Genomic DNA, 14,334 nt, shown 5'->3' with positions numbered 1-14,334 from the left:
CCTCCTTGATCCGAGCCTCTACATCGTTTCAGATCCTTTCTGCTTGAGGATGTACAAACATGCCATCAGAAATCTGGTGTGTCACTTTGTACAGCCGGGACAGAGATGGTGGTGCTCTGTCTTGAGCGGCCTACACACAAAAAAAAATTAAAGTAATTATAAATATAATTAAACTCATGCATTCAATAAATAACTAATTAATCGTATATTTTAAAAAAAAATAAGAAATCACATCGAAAACTTACAATTTGTAGGGCCTTTCCGGCTTTTGGAGTCTGTCCGGAAGTATGGGTCATTGGCAAGTTGCCATCAGCATCACGCGTCAACGGGACGCGGAACACTTTAGGAACCTTTGTACTGACTTAGGCAAATTCCAATAAGCCTTCAAGCCAGTCTAAATCAGCAATGAATGTAGATGGGTTTTGTGGCTTCCCCCATAACCTTCCACTTCTCCTTCCAATCGCCAACAATGTTATTTAGGCGAGTCTCGCCTTAATATAAAACTCTTCCTTCACTCTCTCGTTGACACCAATAGACCAATTATATTTTTGCAACAAAAAAATAATTAAAATGAAAAATAATCGAGTCAATTTCAAAATAAAAGAATAAATAAATAAATAAAAATTATTAATAAAAATTATAATTAAAACTTACCGCGGAGAACTTGAACCAAGTCCTCCAAACATGGTCTGGTGTAAGAGTCCAATTCGGATGCGTGTCCCGAAAGTTTGCCTTGATGATCTCTGAAACGCACCGTCCCAGACAATTGCCCGTAGGAAACCTAAAAATGTATAATTAATTAGATCGATATGTATATATAATTGTAATAAATACAATTTAAATTTTAATAATTAAAAATATATGAAAAGTTACCACAAGGTGTTGGGTGGTCGATCTGGGTCGATGATGACTAAACTTTCTCGTCCCGGCATGTGGAGGAGGTCTTCTACAGTAAATCTAGCATATGGAGCATTTGGTTGCACCATCAAATCAGGATGGACATGAGCTGCAGGAGCTGGAGCAGTTTCGGGAGCGGGTGCAGCAGGCTGCTGATCATCAGGAGGCTGATCATACTGAGGCTGGTATGGAGGCTCATCATACTGAGGATATGAAGGCTTATATTGAGGATAGTATGGAGCAGGCTCAGGCTGACCTACAGCTGGAGGAGGCATGTACGGAGCTGGAGGCACATACTGAGCTGGAGACACATATAGAGCTGGAAGAGGACGAGGCACAGACGGGTGAGTCTTCTGCGGTGATCGTCCCTGTTGGGGTCGAAATCGGACAAGGCAAAGTTGGCTTCCAAAAGTTCCGTTTAAAATTATTTACTTAAAAACTTTTTTACGGTTTTTTGGAAAAGAAAAATCTATACGAAAGAACTTGCAGAAAATCTTGTTTTAAGACAACGATTCTTTAAAAAAACGATTTTCTAATCAAACGATTTCAGAAATCAACGATTTCTTAAAAAACAACGATTTATTAATCAACGACTCTTAATCAACGAGTTGAGAAATCAACGATTTAAGAAAGTAACGATTTCTTAAAATCAAACGGAACTTTGTTATCAAAGGACCAAACCTCTGCAAGCAAGCATCCTAAGAGAATCGTAACTTTGCGATGGGTTCAAACACTTGGATAACGGACCTCAAACCAAGGCAAAAACCCGATCGCGATGGCAATCGGGTCACGAACGAGAGCTCGGTTGTTATAGCGAACGGATCACGACCCCACGCTCGGTCGCTATAGCGACCGAGCGGCGGACAAAGATCGGTCGCTATAGCGACCGAGCTGCGGACAAAGTTCGGTCGACATAGCAATCGAGCGTTCGTACATCGGGAACATTCTCTGAAACGTCCGAATCTTTCGAAACGACGATACGGCGTAAAACTATGCATTCTCGACTATCCGTTTAGCCGTTCTCCGCAACTCACGACTATCCGTTTCTTGGTCTTCGATCAAATGGAATCGTCCGTTTGGTTTACGATAAAACCGCGAAAACTTAACCTTATCGGAGAAATCGTAAAAAATGTCTCGAATAAAAAATACGGCCCAAAGAGGTCCTAAACTTGATTCGAGGCCCATTTACGATTTCTTAAAAACCCATAAACCTTATGACGGTTTATGCTTGGAGGATAAGCATCAGCTTCCGCGGAAAAAATGGAAACTTTCCGCAGAAAATCATGAAGATCGGAAAAAATGGAATATTCCCATTTTTTCGACTATGACGGCTTAAGGGCAAAATGGGGAAGCGTAAACCGACCTTTGAGGGAGTATATAAGGAGTTCAGGGCGAGAGGCATAGAGGCATCACTTTTTTCCAGAGCAACTTAGCACTTAGAGCAATTTAGGCAACTTTCCGTTTTTGTTTTCGAGCTGTGACTCAATTAGGTTTAGCCACCTTCGGGTATTAGAACTAGGGATCTTGCCGACAGCTCTCGTAGCCGAAGCACGTTACCTTACTGTTGTAACGCTCATACGCAGATTCGGAACCGAAGCAGGTTACCTTGCACATTATGATTTATTTTTATTTTCCGTTATTGTCGTGTTCTGATTGCTTGACGTGTGGTTTCTCAGAAATCCGGGACCTTCTGGGAAATTAGGGTTTTCCTACTTTCCTAAAATATACGAAATATTGATGGTGCGAATTTTGGTTCCCACAGTCCCTGAGATTGGCTGTCAGGGACATATTCCTGGCCGGATGCCGTGCCAGAGCTAGAAGCTGATGGATCCGGCTGACCGAGAAATGTATTCGCATAAGAAGGTATGGCCGCCGAAAGGTTCCTATCTTTCTACCGCTAGCTATATCGTCGTTCTGTAAAATAAATATTTTGGTTATAAAAAAAATTAAATCTGTTATTTAAAAATAATTAACTAATCTAATTACATTCTAAACGAATTCCAAACATAATCTAATTATATCCTAAACTAATTACAAACCTAATCTAAATCACCTAACTATAACCACCTAAAACTAACACAAAAAAACTTACCAAGAGAGAAGGGAGATTTTTGTTAGAGAGAGAGAGGAAGGAGCAGCTAAATGGCTTCGTGGGGCCGAGTTTATATAGAGAATGAGGTTTCGTGGTAAATGCGATGTAAATTCTGACCAATTAGAGACTAGTGGTCGTAAAGTGGAAGTAAAATCACGACCAATGAGAGATCAATTGATATTTACAACGAAATAAGTACCAATCGTATTTTCGCATTACAACGAGTCAGGAACGATTCGCCATAAAGTAGAAGTAAATTATGACCAATTAGGGACGAAAGATTTATGACGAAACAGGGACCACCATTGTAATACGCAAAAACTCGAAAGAGATTTATCGGATGCCTCAGATTCATCCGAAGAAACTGATTATTCTCTAGTTTCTTGGGAAGAATCCTCAGGCGTCAGATAAATATCTTTGAGAAATTTATAAGTTTCTTGTGAAATTTTTAAGATTTGAGAATGAGACTGGTGAATATTTATTGGAAATTTTGAGACGAATTAACAACAACATCTTAAGACCAATTAGGTTCAAAACCTAGATTTTGGTCGTAATGTAGAAGTAAATTTACGATCAACTGGGGAATATTTGATTTACGACTAAATTGCTTCGAAAACTAGATTTGGTCGTAATATTGAAGTAAATTTACGACCAAATAAGGACTATATTACCGAATATGATATTTCTGGTTTATACAGAAACATCATAACCGAAATCCCAAATACGATTGTTACTTATTTCGAATATGATGTTTCTGGTTTTGGGTTTGGGATTTGGGATTTCTGTTATACACTTCCCAAACCCAAAACCAGAAACATCATAAGTTATACACTTCTAATCCCAAACTAGAAAGTCTCATAACGTGTTTTAAAGTAAATTGGTTTTAAAAAAAATAGTTCATACTTAGAGCAAACATCATTAAATTCTAATAATAAATGAAACAAAAAGATATAACATAATTAAATCCATTCGTCATCAGAACCATCATCCGAGTCATCACTTTTCTCAAATTCATCTTCGTTAGCTTTGTCCACTATATCATATGGAAGATCTTCATATCTCGGGTTTTGTGGATCAACAAGTAAGATTTCATATATACATTGTTCAGGTATTTCCACTTCATTCATCTTCTTGTAATGACGGTTATTCATCAATCAATACTCCTTTCTGGGGTGTAACTTATATAGCCGATAACCAAGATATTTCAGATTGTCTGATCCTTGGATATGGAATCAAATAAATTTGATCTGCTTGAGATGCCAATATGTAGGATTCAAATTTTTTGTACCTCTGTATTTCATTTATATCCACAACTCCAAAATTGCTGTACCAAACACCTCTATTGACGGTTGGGTCTAACAATTCACATATGAAGAGAACTCATTTCATCTTCACTAAACCGGGGAATTCCACTTCGATGATCTATTATAAGATTTCATAGAAATCTGTTTCACCTTTCACACCTATTCTATAGTTCATTGTTGTTCGCCGACTTCCATACTCGTAAGTGTAAAAAGTGTAGCCTAATGTGAAATACATAGATGTTGTGGTGACCATAACTACCGGACCTTGTATTAATTCGTGAAATTACAGAGGATAGAATGGATCATCATAATCAACATGTAATTATATATAACTTCATTATAATAAATAACCGTACATAATTAATTATACTTTGATTCTTACCTGCGTTTTAACCATTTGACGAAGTGTTGGTCTTTCCTTTTGTTGAGATCATTAGTTGATATTTCTAGTATACCTTCTTCAACTTGGGCAACGAAATCACTGTGTTTTGCAAATGATCATAATTAAGCACATTGCAATAGCTATAATTATATATAAATGTAAAATTTCATAGAAAAATAAATTAATCACCTTTTTCAAATGACTCGACCACCAAACTTCTTACAGTTTCCCACCTAAATGTCTAATCTGACAGAATATAATTCTGGAACATCTGCAACAGCATATGTTGGCACAACACCACCATCATCATATCTGCTCGGAGCCCTCTTCCGTGTCCGGACTTGTGACCCAAAATAATACGACGTGAAATGAGATGTCTCATCATTCAAACTTCCAGCAACAATTGAACCTTCCACCCTTGCAAAATATTTTGCTTTCCCTTTCAAATGTTTCATGGATTGCTCATAAGGATACATCCATCCATTATGAACAGGTCTACGAAGCAATGTCTCATGCGGGAGGTGGATAACTAGATGTTCCATGACGTAAAAAAATGACGGTGGAAATTTTTTATCCAAATTGCATATTAAGATCGGGGTATTCTCATCAAGTTGGTTAATGACACTTCAGTTAAAGTGCGTGAGCTAAGGTCTATCAAAAAAGCTCAAATACCTGCAAGTGCTTTGTGAACAGTTTGTGGAAGCAACTCTGCAAATGCAAATGGTAGTAGTCGTTGCATAAACACATGGCAGTCATGACTCTTCATCCCTGAAACTCTTGTCTCTGCTCAACACATGTTGATAGATTTGAAACGTATCCATCAGAAAACTTCACATCTGATGAGACCCACTTGAACAACGCAGCTTTTGCTTCTGTTAACAATCTGAAAAATGGGCACCGTAATTTTCCCATCGCTTCTAATATGCAGCTTAATCCTGGAACATAATGTAGGCAAATCCAACTTTGAGTTCTTGTTATCTTTTGTCTTCCCGGGGACGTTCAATAATGTATTGATGATGTTGTCAAAGAAGTTCTTGTCTATATACATCACATCAAGATTGTATCGCAGAAGTAGATCCTTCCAGTATGGGAGTTCCCAAAATATATTCTTCTTGTGCCAATTATGTTGTGTCCCGTAACCATCGGCCATATCTGCAGGAGTATGCCAATTGCCCCATTTGCGGACTGTTTCTTGTGCATCGTAGTAATCAATATCTTTCTCGATTTCCTCTCCAAATAAATACGATGGAGCGGTGTCCCGTACAACCCTTTTTAACCTGAACAATGTCTTGTTTCGTCGGTATGGATGGTTAATGGGAAGAAATCTCCCATGACAATCAAATCAAGACGTCTTCCTACCATTCTTCAGCTGAAATGCATCTGTGCTTCCCATACAATAAGGACAGGTTAACCTCTCATGTGTCGTCCAACCTGATAACATTCCATATGCAGAAAAATTACTGATTGTCCACAGAAGAACTGCTCGCATTGTAAAGTTTGTTCTCGTTGAAAAATCATATATCTCCACCTCTATTGACCACATTTCCTTCAATTCTTCTATTAGAGGCTGTAAGAAAACATCGAGGGGCCGCTTCGGATGCTTAGGCCCAAGTATCAATATACTCATGAAAATGAATTTTCTTTTCATACACATCTCTGGTGGAAGGTTGTATGTCGTCAGGATGACTGGCCAAAGTGAGTATTGTCTTCATGGCATTCCAAAAGGAATAAATCCATTTGTGCACAATCCAAGATAAACATTTTGAATGTTGCTTGGAAAATCCTTATTTACCAAATTCAAGTGTTTCCACGCTTTTGCATCTGAGGGATGATTGATCTCGCCTTCCTTCTGAGTATGTTCCGCATGTCATCTCATTGCTGCTGCAGTCTTTTTAGATTGATATAATCTCTTGAGTCTATCCTTAATAGGTAAGTACCACTTCCGCTGGTACAGTACCCTATTCCATCCACGTCCTTGCGGTTTATATCGTGGTTTTTTGCAAAAATATACTCTCCAGCAATTCTGTATCGTCTTTCCAGTAGATCATACAGTTGTTTATACACACATTTACCATCTCCGAAGGTAAGCCAAGACTATGAACCAGTTTTTTGAATCTCATAATAAGATTCATCACACAAATTATCTCCAGACAAATACTCTTTAAACAACTCAGCCCATGCATCCATACAAACTTCAGATAAGTAATGATCAGTTTTGATATTTATCATCCTAGCTGCCAATGATAATTTAGATAAACCTTCTCTACAACCTTCAAAAATTGGTTGATTAGCTGCAGCTAACATTTCATAAAATCTTTTTGCTTCTAAGTTAGGCCCTTATATATTTTCTACTTCCTCTAGTACTGAGGTTGTATCGTGAAATGCTTATGTAACCATATCATGCATCCTATTATGATATACCATCTGATCCTCTTCAGGGTAAGTTTCAGAAGGGAAATGACTCGGTTCATCTATGTTACGAATATTTTTAAACTGATTACTACTACTAGCTTCATTTCTATTATCACTCTTTCCATGGTGAAACCAGATGTAGTAATGAGGGGTAAATCCTCTGTTTACTATATGTTTCCAAACCGTTTCACTAGCAGCAGACTTGTTATTCTTGCATTTACGATAGAGACAAAACATTTTACATGTTTCCTACGTGAGAGACGTTTTTCCGGTCTGGTATATGAATATTTTTGTTCCGTTGAGAATTTTTCTCCATAATCTTTATGTAGATACATCTAACTCCGAAACTCATAGATATATCAAGATATTTTTTACTCAATTTCGTTTTTTGGTGTATGTTAAGAATAAGAGAGAAAAGTATATTTATAGGATAATTTTGGATTTACGTCCATTATAATCTTTACTACAAATTTACAATTTCTACTCGTAAAATGGTTGTTAATTAGATGCAAATTTATAGATGTAATTTAGACATAAAGTAACGTCTATTATCTTCTTGTCGTTGTTAATGCGTCGTTATATTACGACTACTTTACAACCAGATGTTATCGTAATTGAATTACGACTAAATTCCAATGATTTTTATTTTCGACATTACTTGGTCGTAATGTCGACATGAAATTACGACCACACATTTGTGATCATAATTCGCAGTCATTACGGTTTCTTTCTCTCATCCATTTTTTTAATAAATCTTTAAAGATGAAGAATTACCATAAAATATGATCACGTACTTTTTTACGAGTAAACTCGAACCAATCAAATCAAAATATTCAATTGTGTTCGTTTCTAACCAAATTAATTAGTAACAATTTGGTAGATGGTGAATATTTTAGTAACAATTATTCAATTTGAATTTTATTTTGATTTTAACAAAACTATCGTATGAATAATTATTTAGATTTGGTGTAAGTTCATTTTGAACTTTGTTCGACACTAATAATTTAAAATTTCAGAAACATGAAGAATTTTAACCATCTCTAAGTATAGTTTATCAAGTTTAAAATTTCAATAAATTTTTGATTTATAAAATAAAAATTCAAATTTTTTTGTCGACTATATTGAAAGAAAATAAAATATTATAAAATTATATGAGCAAAAAGTTTTCAAATTGATTTTAAGCATTTAGTCTTTAATTTTTTTTTTTTGACGGCAAAAGGCTATTCTATTACTCAAGCTTGAGGTGGTCCGGGTAACCAGACCGGAATAGAACAACCAACAAAATGTAACTTCCTATGGAAGAACCTAGCTGTCTTAGCTAAAAAAATCTGAGATCTGGTTCCGCGCTCTAGGAATATAGGAAATCTTGAAGTCTGGGAAGCATATAATCAGTGTCTCTATCCTCTCTAGTTACGTAGCAAAACTTGGCGAGTCTTGAGGTTCTTTGATCATAGTAATCAAATCCTTGCAGTTCGTTCCAAAGTTCTGGCATGTGAATGTTGAAGCATATCCTCCATCGCCCATCGTAGTGCTTCCACTTCTGAATGTAGAGTTGATTCTCTTCTGGGGAAGTTCTGTGTTTCCATGAGTTGTGTGTTTCCGCTGCTGTCCAATCAGACCCATCCACACCCACTAAATTGAGCCTGAGATGTCCAAGATCCATCCAGTAAACAAATATTTCCCAAACTTATGACTCGGGGTTCCTCTATATTACTCTCTTGTACTACTGGTGGTATCGTTTCATTGGCTTTAAACCAAGCTTAACACTCACTTTCAGCATATCGAACTAGTTCCAGAGGATATCTGTCTATGCCTCTGAAGAGTTTATCATTGCGAGCCTTCCAAATGTACCAAATCAGCCAGGGATAAGGATCCCTATCTTGGTCTGGTTCCAGTACACCATTCTTCTCCCAGAAGAGATAGTTCATATTCGTATAGATACTTGATGCTGGAAAAATAACAGGACTCGTGGGAGTTGATGAGTGTAACCAGACTTGTAGAGAAGGTGGGCATTCGAAAATAGCATGTGTCACTGATTCCTCTGGTTCACCACATCTTGGGCAGTAATTATCACATCTCATATTTCGCCTTACTAGGTTTCTCGTTACTGCCACCTGACCAGTTAACAATTGCCATATAAGATGACAAATTTTCTTCGGCGCTTTTATCTTCCAAGCAAAGGCTTGGAGCTTTGTAATGCTTGGTTCTACCCCTTGCTTTTCGTCTACCTCCTTCAACATATTTTGAGCCACCCAATATCCAGACTTGACCGTATATTGGCCATTTCGTGTAAAGTTCCAGCAAAATGTATCAGGCCTATGAGTTATGCTTATGGCTAAACTCCTAATAAGGGGTATGTCTTCTGGCCTGACATATTGCTCCAGTAGCTCAACATCCCATTCCTTCGACTCCTGATTAATTAGATCACTCACTCTCATATTTGGGTGCATCACCGGCGCTATAGGTATAGCTGGCCTAGCAGGATTCAATGGAATCCAAGGGTCTTCCCACACCTTTACCTCATAACCAGAATGTATTTTCTGTCTTATCCCCAACAACAAAAGCTCCCTCGCAGCAGAAATACTAGTCCACACATATGAAGGACTGTTTACAGAATTTATTCGCAAAGGCGAGCTTAGTCTGTAATATCTTCCTTTCAAGACACGTGCAACCAGAGAATCCGGATTTTGTGCTAGCCTCCATAATTGTTTTGCTAGCAATGCCAGGTTGAATTCATGGATCAAACGAAATCCAATCCTTCCATCTTCTCTCGGTAGGCAGACTTTTTCCCATTTCGACCAGTGTATTCCTCTTTTTGGGGGATTTGAGCTCCACCAGAATTGAGCAATAGCACTAGCAATATTTTCACATATCTCCAATGGGAGCAGGAAAGTAGACATAACATACGTCGGAAGAGCAAGCAATATGGACTTTATCAATACCTCCTTTCCTCCTTTCGAGAGCCAACGACCTGTCCAGCCATTCACTCTATGCATTAATTTGTCCTTTAGGAAAGCAAAGAGCTTACACTTTGAGCCACTAATATCTTCTGGAATACCCAAGTAAGTCCCCATCCCTCCATCATTCTGTATTCCCAGTACATCTTTTATCTCTTGCCTTGTGGTTGCATTAATCCTCTTACCAAAGAGCAATGAGGATTTATCAAAGTTGATACATTGTCCCGATGCCTTGCCATAGATCCTGATCACTTTCATTACTTCTTCACATTCACGGGGCTCCGCCTTACAGAAGAAAAGGCTATCATCAGCAAAGAGAAGGTGGGATACCGATGGACACGCGCGTGTGACGCGCATCCCCGTTATCTTCCCTTGGTTCTCTGCGTGATTTAGAAAGCTAACGAGCGCTTCCGTGCATAGAATAAAAATGAAAGGAGACAAAGGATCTCCTTGACGTAGGCCTCTCCCTGGAATAATATTTCCTCTTGGCTGGCCATTCATGAGGACTCTATATTGAACTGATGTAATACATCTCATTATCCAGGTAATCCATGTTTCCGAGAAACCCATCTTTCTCATAACAGCTTCAATAAACGACCATTCCATCCTATCATATGCTTTACTCATATCTGTCTTGATGGCCATTCTTTTATTACGTCCGCTTGGCTTAGTCCTCAGTGCATGAAACATCTCTTGCGCAATCATAATATTATCCGAAATCTGCCTTCCAGCAACGAAGGATGACTGGATTTCAGAGATTAGACCTGGTAGCACTTTCTTGAGTCTCTGGCATAAGACCTTAGAGATAATCTTGTAACTTACATTACATAAGCTAATAGGGCGAAATTGTGTCATTTCATTAGGCTTTGTAGTCTTTGGGATGAGGCAAATATTTGTTTCGTTCAATCCAGCTGGCATTGTCCTCTCAGTAAGAAATTTATTGACCATAAGAGTCAAATCTTCCTTTACTATGTCCTAGAACTTCTGATAAAAAAGTGCAGTCATCCCATTTGGTTCTGGGATTTTTTCTGGATGCATTGCAAAGAGTGCTAGCTTAACCTCCCACTCAGAAATCGGAGCTGTTAGACTTTATTCATTGGCTCCGTGATTGTTGTAGGAATTTGGGATAGTGCTTCCTCAATATCTTCTGGATTAGAAGACTCAAAGATCTGTCTAAAATAGCTAGTAGTAATGGCTCCTAGTCTTTAATTTTGTTTTGCTGGGAAAATTGATGTTATTGATGAAAATGAAAGTACAAATATATAACATTTGGGTAGCTTTTAAAAAATAAACATAAATACATTTTCCTTAATAAATGTTTGGATACTAGTCAATAGATACCGCCACAAAGCATACTATACCACTCATAAAGATAAAATGATTTATTATATATTCTGCAGAATGTAAATTATAGAAATATCGACAGAATATATATTCATAACTTATAATATATTTATTTTAACGATAATTTGACCTTAAAATAAGTTTAGTTTCTTTTTGTGGCAACAAACATATATTCTATTATTCAAATTTTAATTCGTTTAAATAAATAGACCGGAATAAAATAACTAACATAATATAGATTTTTATGGAAAAAAGTAGATTTAGCTAACGAATCAACAATTTCATTTTGCATTTTTGGAATGTGAAATATTTTGAATTTCGAAAAACATAACCGAAGAGTTTTAAATCTCTTTCAATTTTGTTGTAAAGCTTGGTCAAATTCAAGGTTCCTTTCACAATTAAATTTTTGCAATCAGTCCTATCGATACTAAAACATTGTTTTCATTAGGTCTGAGCATCCGGGTCTTCGGGTCGGGTTTGGGTCGGATCCTATCGGATCCGGGTCATACGGGTCCTAGAAATTTAGACCCATATAGGTACCTATAATTTTTCGGGTCGGTTCCGGGTCAGGTCTTGTCGGGTCCGGGTCGGTTAATACCTGTAAAATACCCATAATTTTCGGGTCTGGTTCGGGTTCGGATACTTAAACTCTGAAAAATATATGACATACTTAAATTTACTCAAATTAATCAATATTTATCATATATATCTAAATATTTACAAAATAATTTAAATTGAACTATTAATAATTAACATAAAACATTTTTGAACTCTAAATTTTATATTTTAAAATGTTACAAAATAATAATAAATATTGTTAATAAAAGATATTTCAACTAAATAAAAAATAATATATATATATATATATATAACAAAACACATAAAATTATAATTTTGAATATACATGTTTTTAAGTCGGGTACAAATCGGTTCTTATCGGGTCGGATCTATTCGGGTCCGGGTCTATTCGGGTCGGTTCTCTTCGGGTCCGGATCTATTCGGGTAAAAGAAATTTAGATCTAAAAAATACTTGTAAACTTTCGGGTTGAGTTCTGGTCGGGTATTTTTGGATCGGTTCCCGGTCGGATCTTTGGGTCCAGGTTAAAATGCCCATGCCTAGTTTTCATAGCTTATTTCAGTGTATCTACCTCAGTATGCAAAATAGTCTCTCTCCATTATAAGTTATGCGTCCCCATGAATTGAGTTTAGCCCAGATTATCTTTTTATATCCATCGGGAGCTGAGATGTAAAGCTTGTAAAGCTTGGGTAATTATAAAATAAGTTAGATGTGGTATGCTTTTTACCCAAAAAAGTAAGATGACGCCAGATTTGGCACATGGCTTACCATCTCATTGTATCTTGGAGAGTGTTACAAGTTCTGGGTTTTGGCCTTCGAAGTCTCCGAGAGAATCAATTTCAGATGCTTAGATTATTCTTTATCTGTTGGATATATGGAGAAAATGTACTTGTTTTCGTAAATAAATATACTTACCAAAAGGGTGTAGATAGATTCTCCCAAAAATATCACTAAAAATGTTTTAGATAGATTTATTTTGTACATATATAAGATGATCGTATACTACATCAGAATAAACTTATCTAAAATTATTTAACTAGCCAAAGTTAGAACAATTGTGTTTGTGTACACCTTTATTTTTTGTAGAAGTTAGATTTATATATTAATTTAATTGTGTAAGTAATGGTGGGGGAACCAACACAATTGAACCCATTAAACACTACTGTCCTTTTTTTGAGCAAGAAACACTACTGTTTTTTTTTTAAATTTCAGTGAAGATAAAAACACCACTAGAACAAGATTGAACGGTTAAAAGTACAAAGAAATCCGTATAAAATTACGATTTTTATTGTATTGGATGTCGTTTACGAGTGATTATGTGTTGGTTCCATCCACATACACATCGAAATACTGTGCTCATGCTTAATTGTTTTTGGTATGAAGTCAAGCTTAATTTTGCAGCAAAGCACATGATGTACGCAAGCATATTTTTGTTTAACTAGTGCAGGTTGGAGTTGTTACTTCAAATCTCGAAGTAAACAATAAAACAAACAATGGACTGGTTTCCGGTTTTCTGTTTTTATTATTAATTAAGTTTGCATTTATCTAAGGTGGTATTTCTATTTATAGCTTTTTACATTTTGATATCATTCCGATTAAGAAATCCAAACCCACGTTCTCGAATACTTTTTTTCTTCTTGGGTTTTTAGGGTTTCATCTATCTAATATTTTTTTTTTTGTAACTGTCTATCTAATATTTTTTGGGAGTTAAAAATGAATTTTGGCAAGAAAATCGAAGAGTACTGTTTCATGAGTTTTCCTTCGATTTTGTTGAAGAGACCTGCTTCATGGCTCTCTCTTCTTGCTCCTCCGTTTCTTCACGTTCTTGGCCTGCGCTTCTTACACCTCCTCCTCACTTCTGCTGCTTTGTTCTTCTCCTCTTTTTTCTTTCCAATCTCATTTCTTCCTTCTTCAATCCAATCATCAAAACTAGATCAAAAAGAAGACTATGTTGCCACAGAGGATATCATCCAAAAACCGGAGAAAAATATCGTAATAACTAATGGAATGGATGAAGATGGTGCAATCCCTGATGATGAGAGCCTTATAGAGCTGTCTTTACCTAGTGGTCACTACGTTGAACAACACAATACTAGTAAGAAAAATAATCTCTATGTAAACAACAAAGTCCAAGATGGTAGGCTCTTTGATATATTCACAGAGTTCAATGGTTTCATCGAAGAAGATAATCTTATCGAGATCGATATCTCTATTGGATGCATCAAGTCAAGGATTGAGATCAAGGCTTGATGTATTTACATTCAACGTTTTCTATACTTTTTTTTCCTAATTTGGGAATTTCGTATAGTACTACATTATTACCTTAATAAATCTCGGGTTGTAAATTACAGTACTTTTTGCACTTATTG

The 14,334-nt window shown here is 36.5% G+C and overlaps 2 protein-coding genes across 2 annotated transcripts; one reads left to right on the top strand and one right to left on the bottom strand.

The window, feature by feature from the left end:
- Positions 1-8,435: 8,435 nt before the first annotated feature.
- Positions 8,436-10,899, bottom strand: LOC130494863 (uncharacterized). Its single transcript, XM_056985685.1, has 3 exons — positions 10,375-10,899; positions 8,939-10,224; positions 8,436-8,730 (listed from the first exon to the last, which is right to left on the bottom strand). The coding sequence occupies exons 1-3, from the start codon at positions 10,897-10,899 to the stop codon at positions 8,436-8,438; spliced, it is 2,106 nt and encodes a 701-aa protein (XP_056841665.1).
- A 2,730-nt stretch (positions 10,900-13,629) lies between these two features.
- On the top strand, positions 13,630-14,334 carry LOC108861165 (uncharacterized). Its single transcript, XM_018634995.2, has one exon. It carries the CDS (start codon positions 13,679-13,681, stop codon positions 14,213-14,215), a length of 537 nt encoding a protein of 178 aa, XP_018490497.1. The 5' UTR covers positions 13,630-13,678; the 3' UTR covers positions 14,216-14,334.

The sequence above is a fragment of the Raphanus sativus genome, chromosome 5 (genome assembly GCF_000801105.2).
Source record: "Raphanus sativus cultivar WK10039 chromosome 5, ASM80110v3, whole genome shotgun sequence".
NCBI classification, from domain to species: domain Eukaryota; kingdom Viridiplantae; phylum Streptophyta; class Magnoliopsida; order Brassicales; family Brassicaceae; genus Raphanus; species Raphanus sativus.
This window is presented reverse-complemented; position numbering and strand designations above follow the sequence as displayed.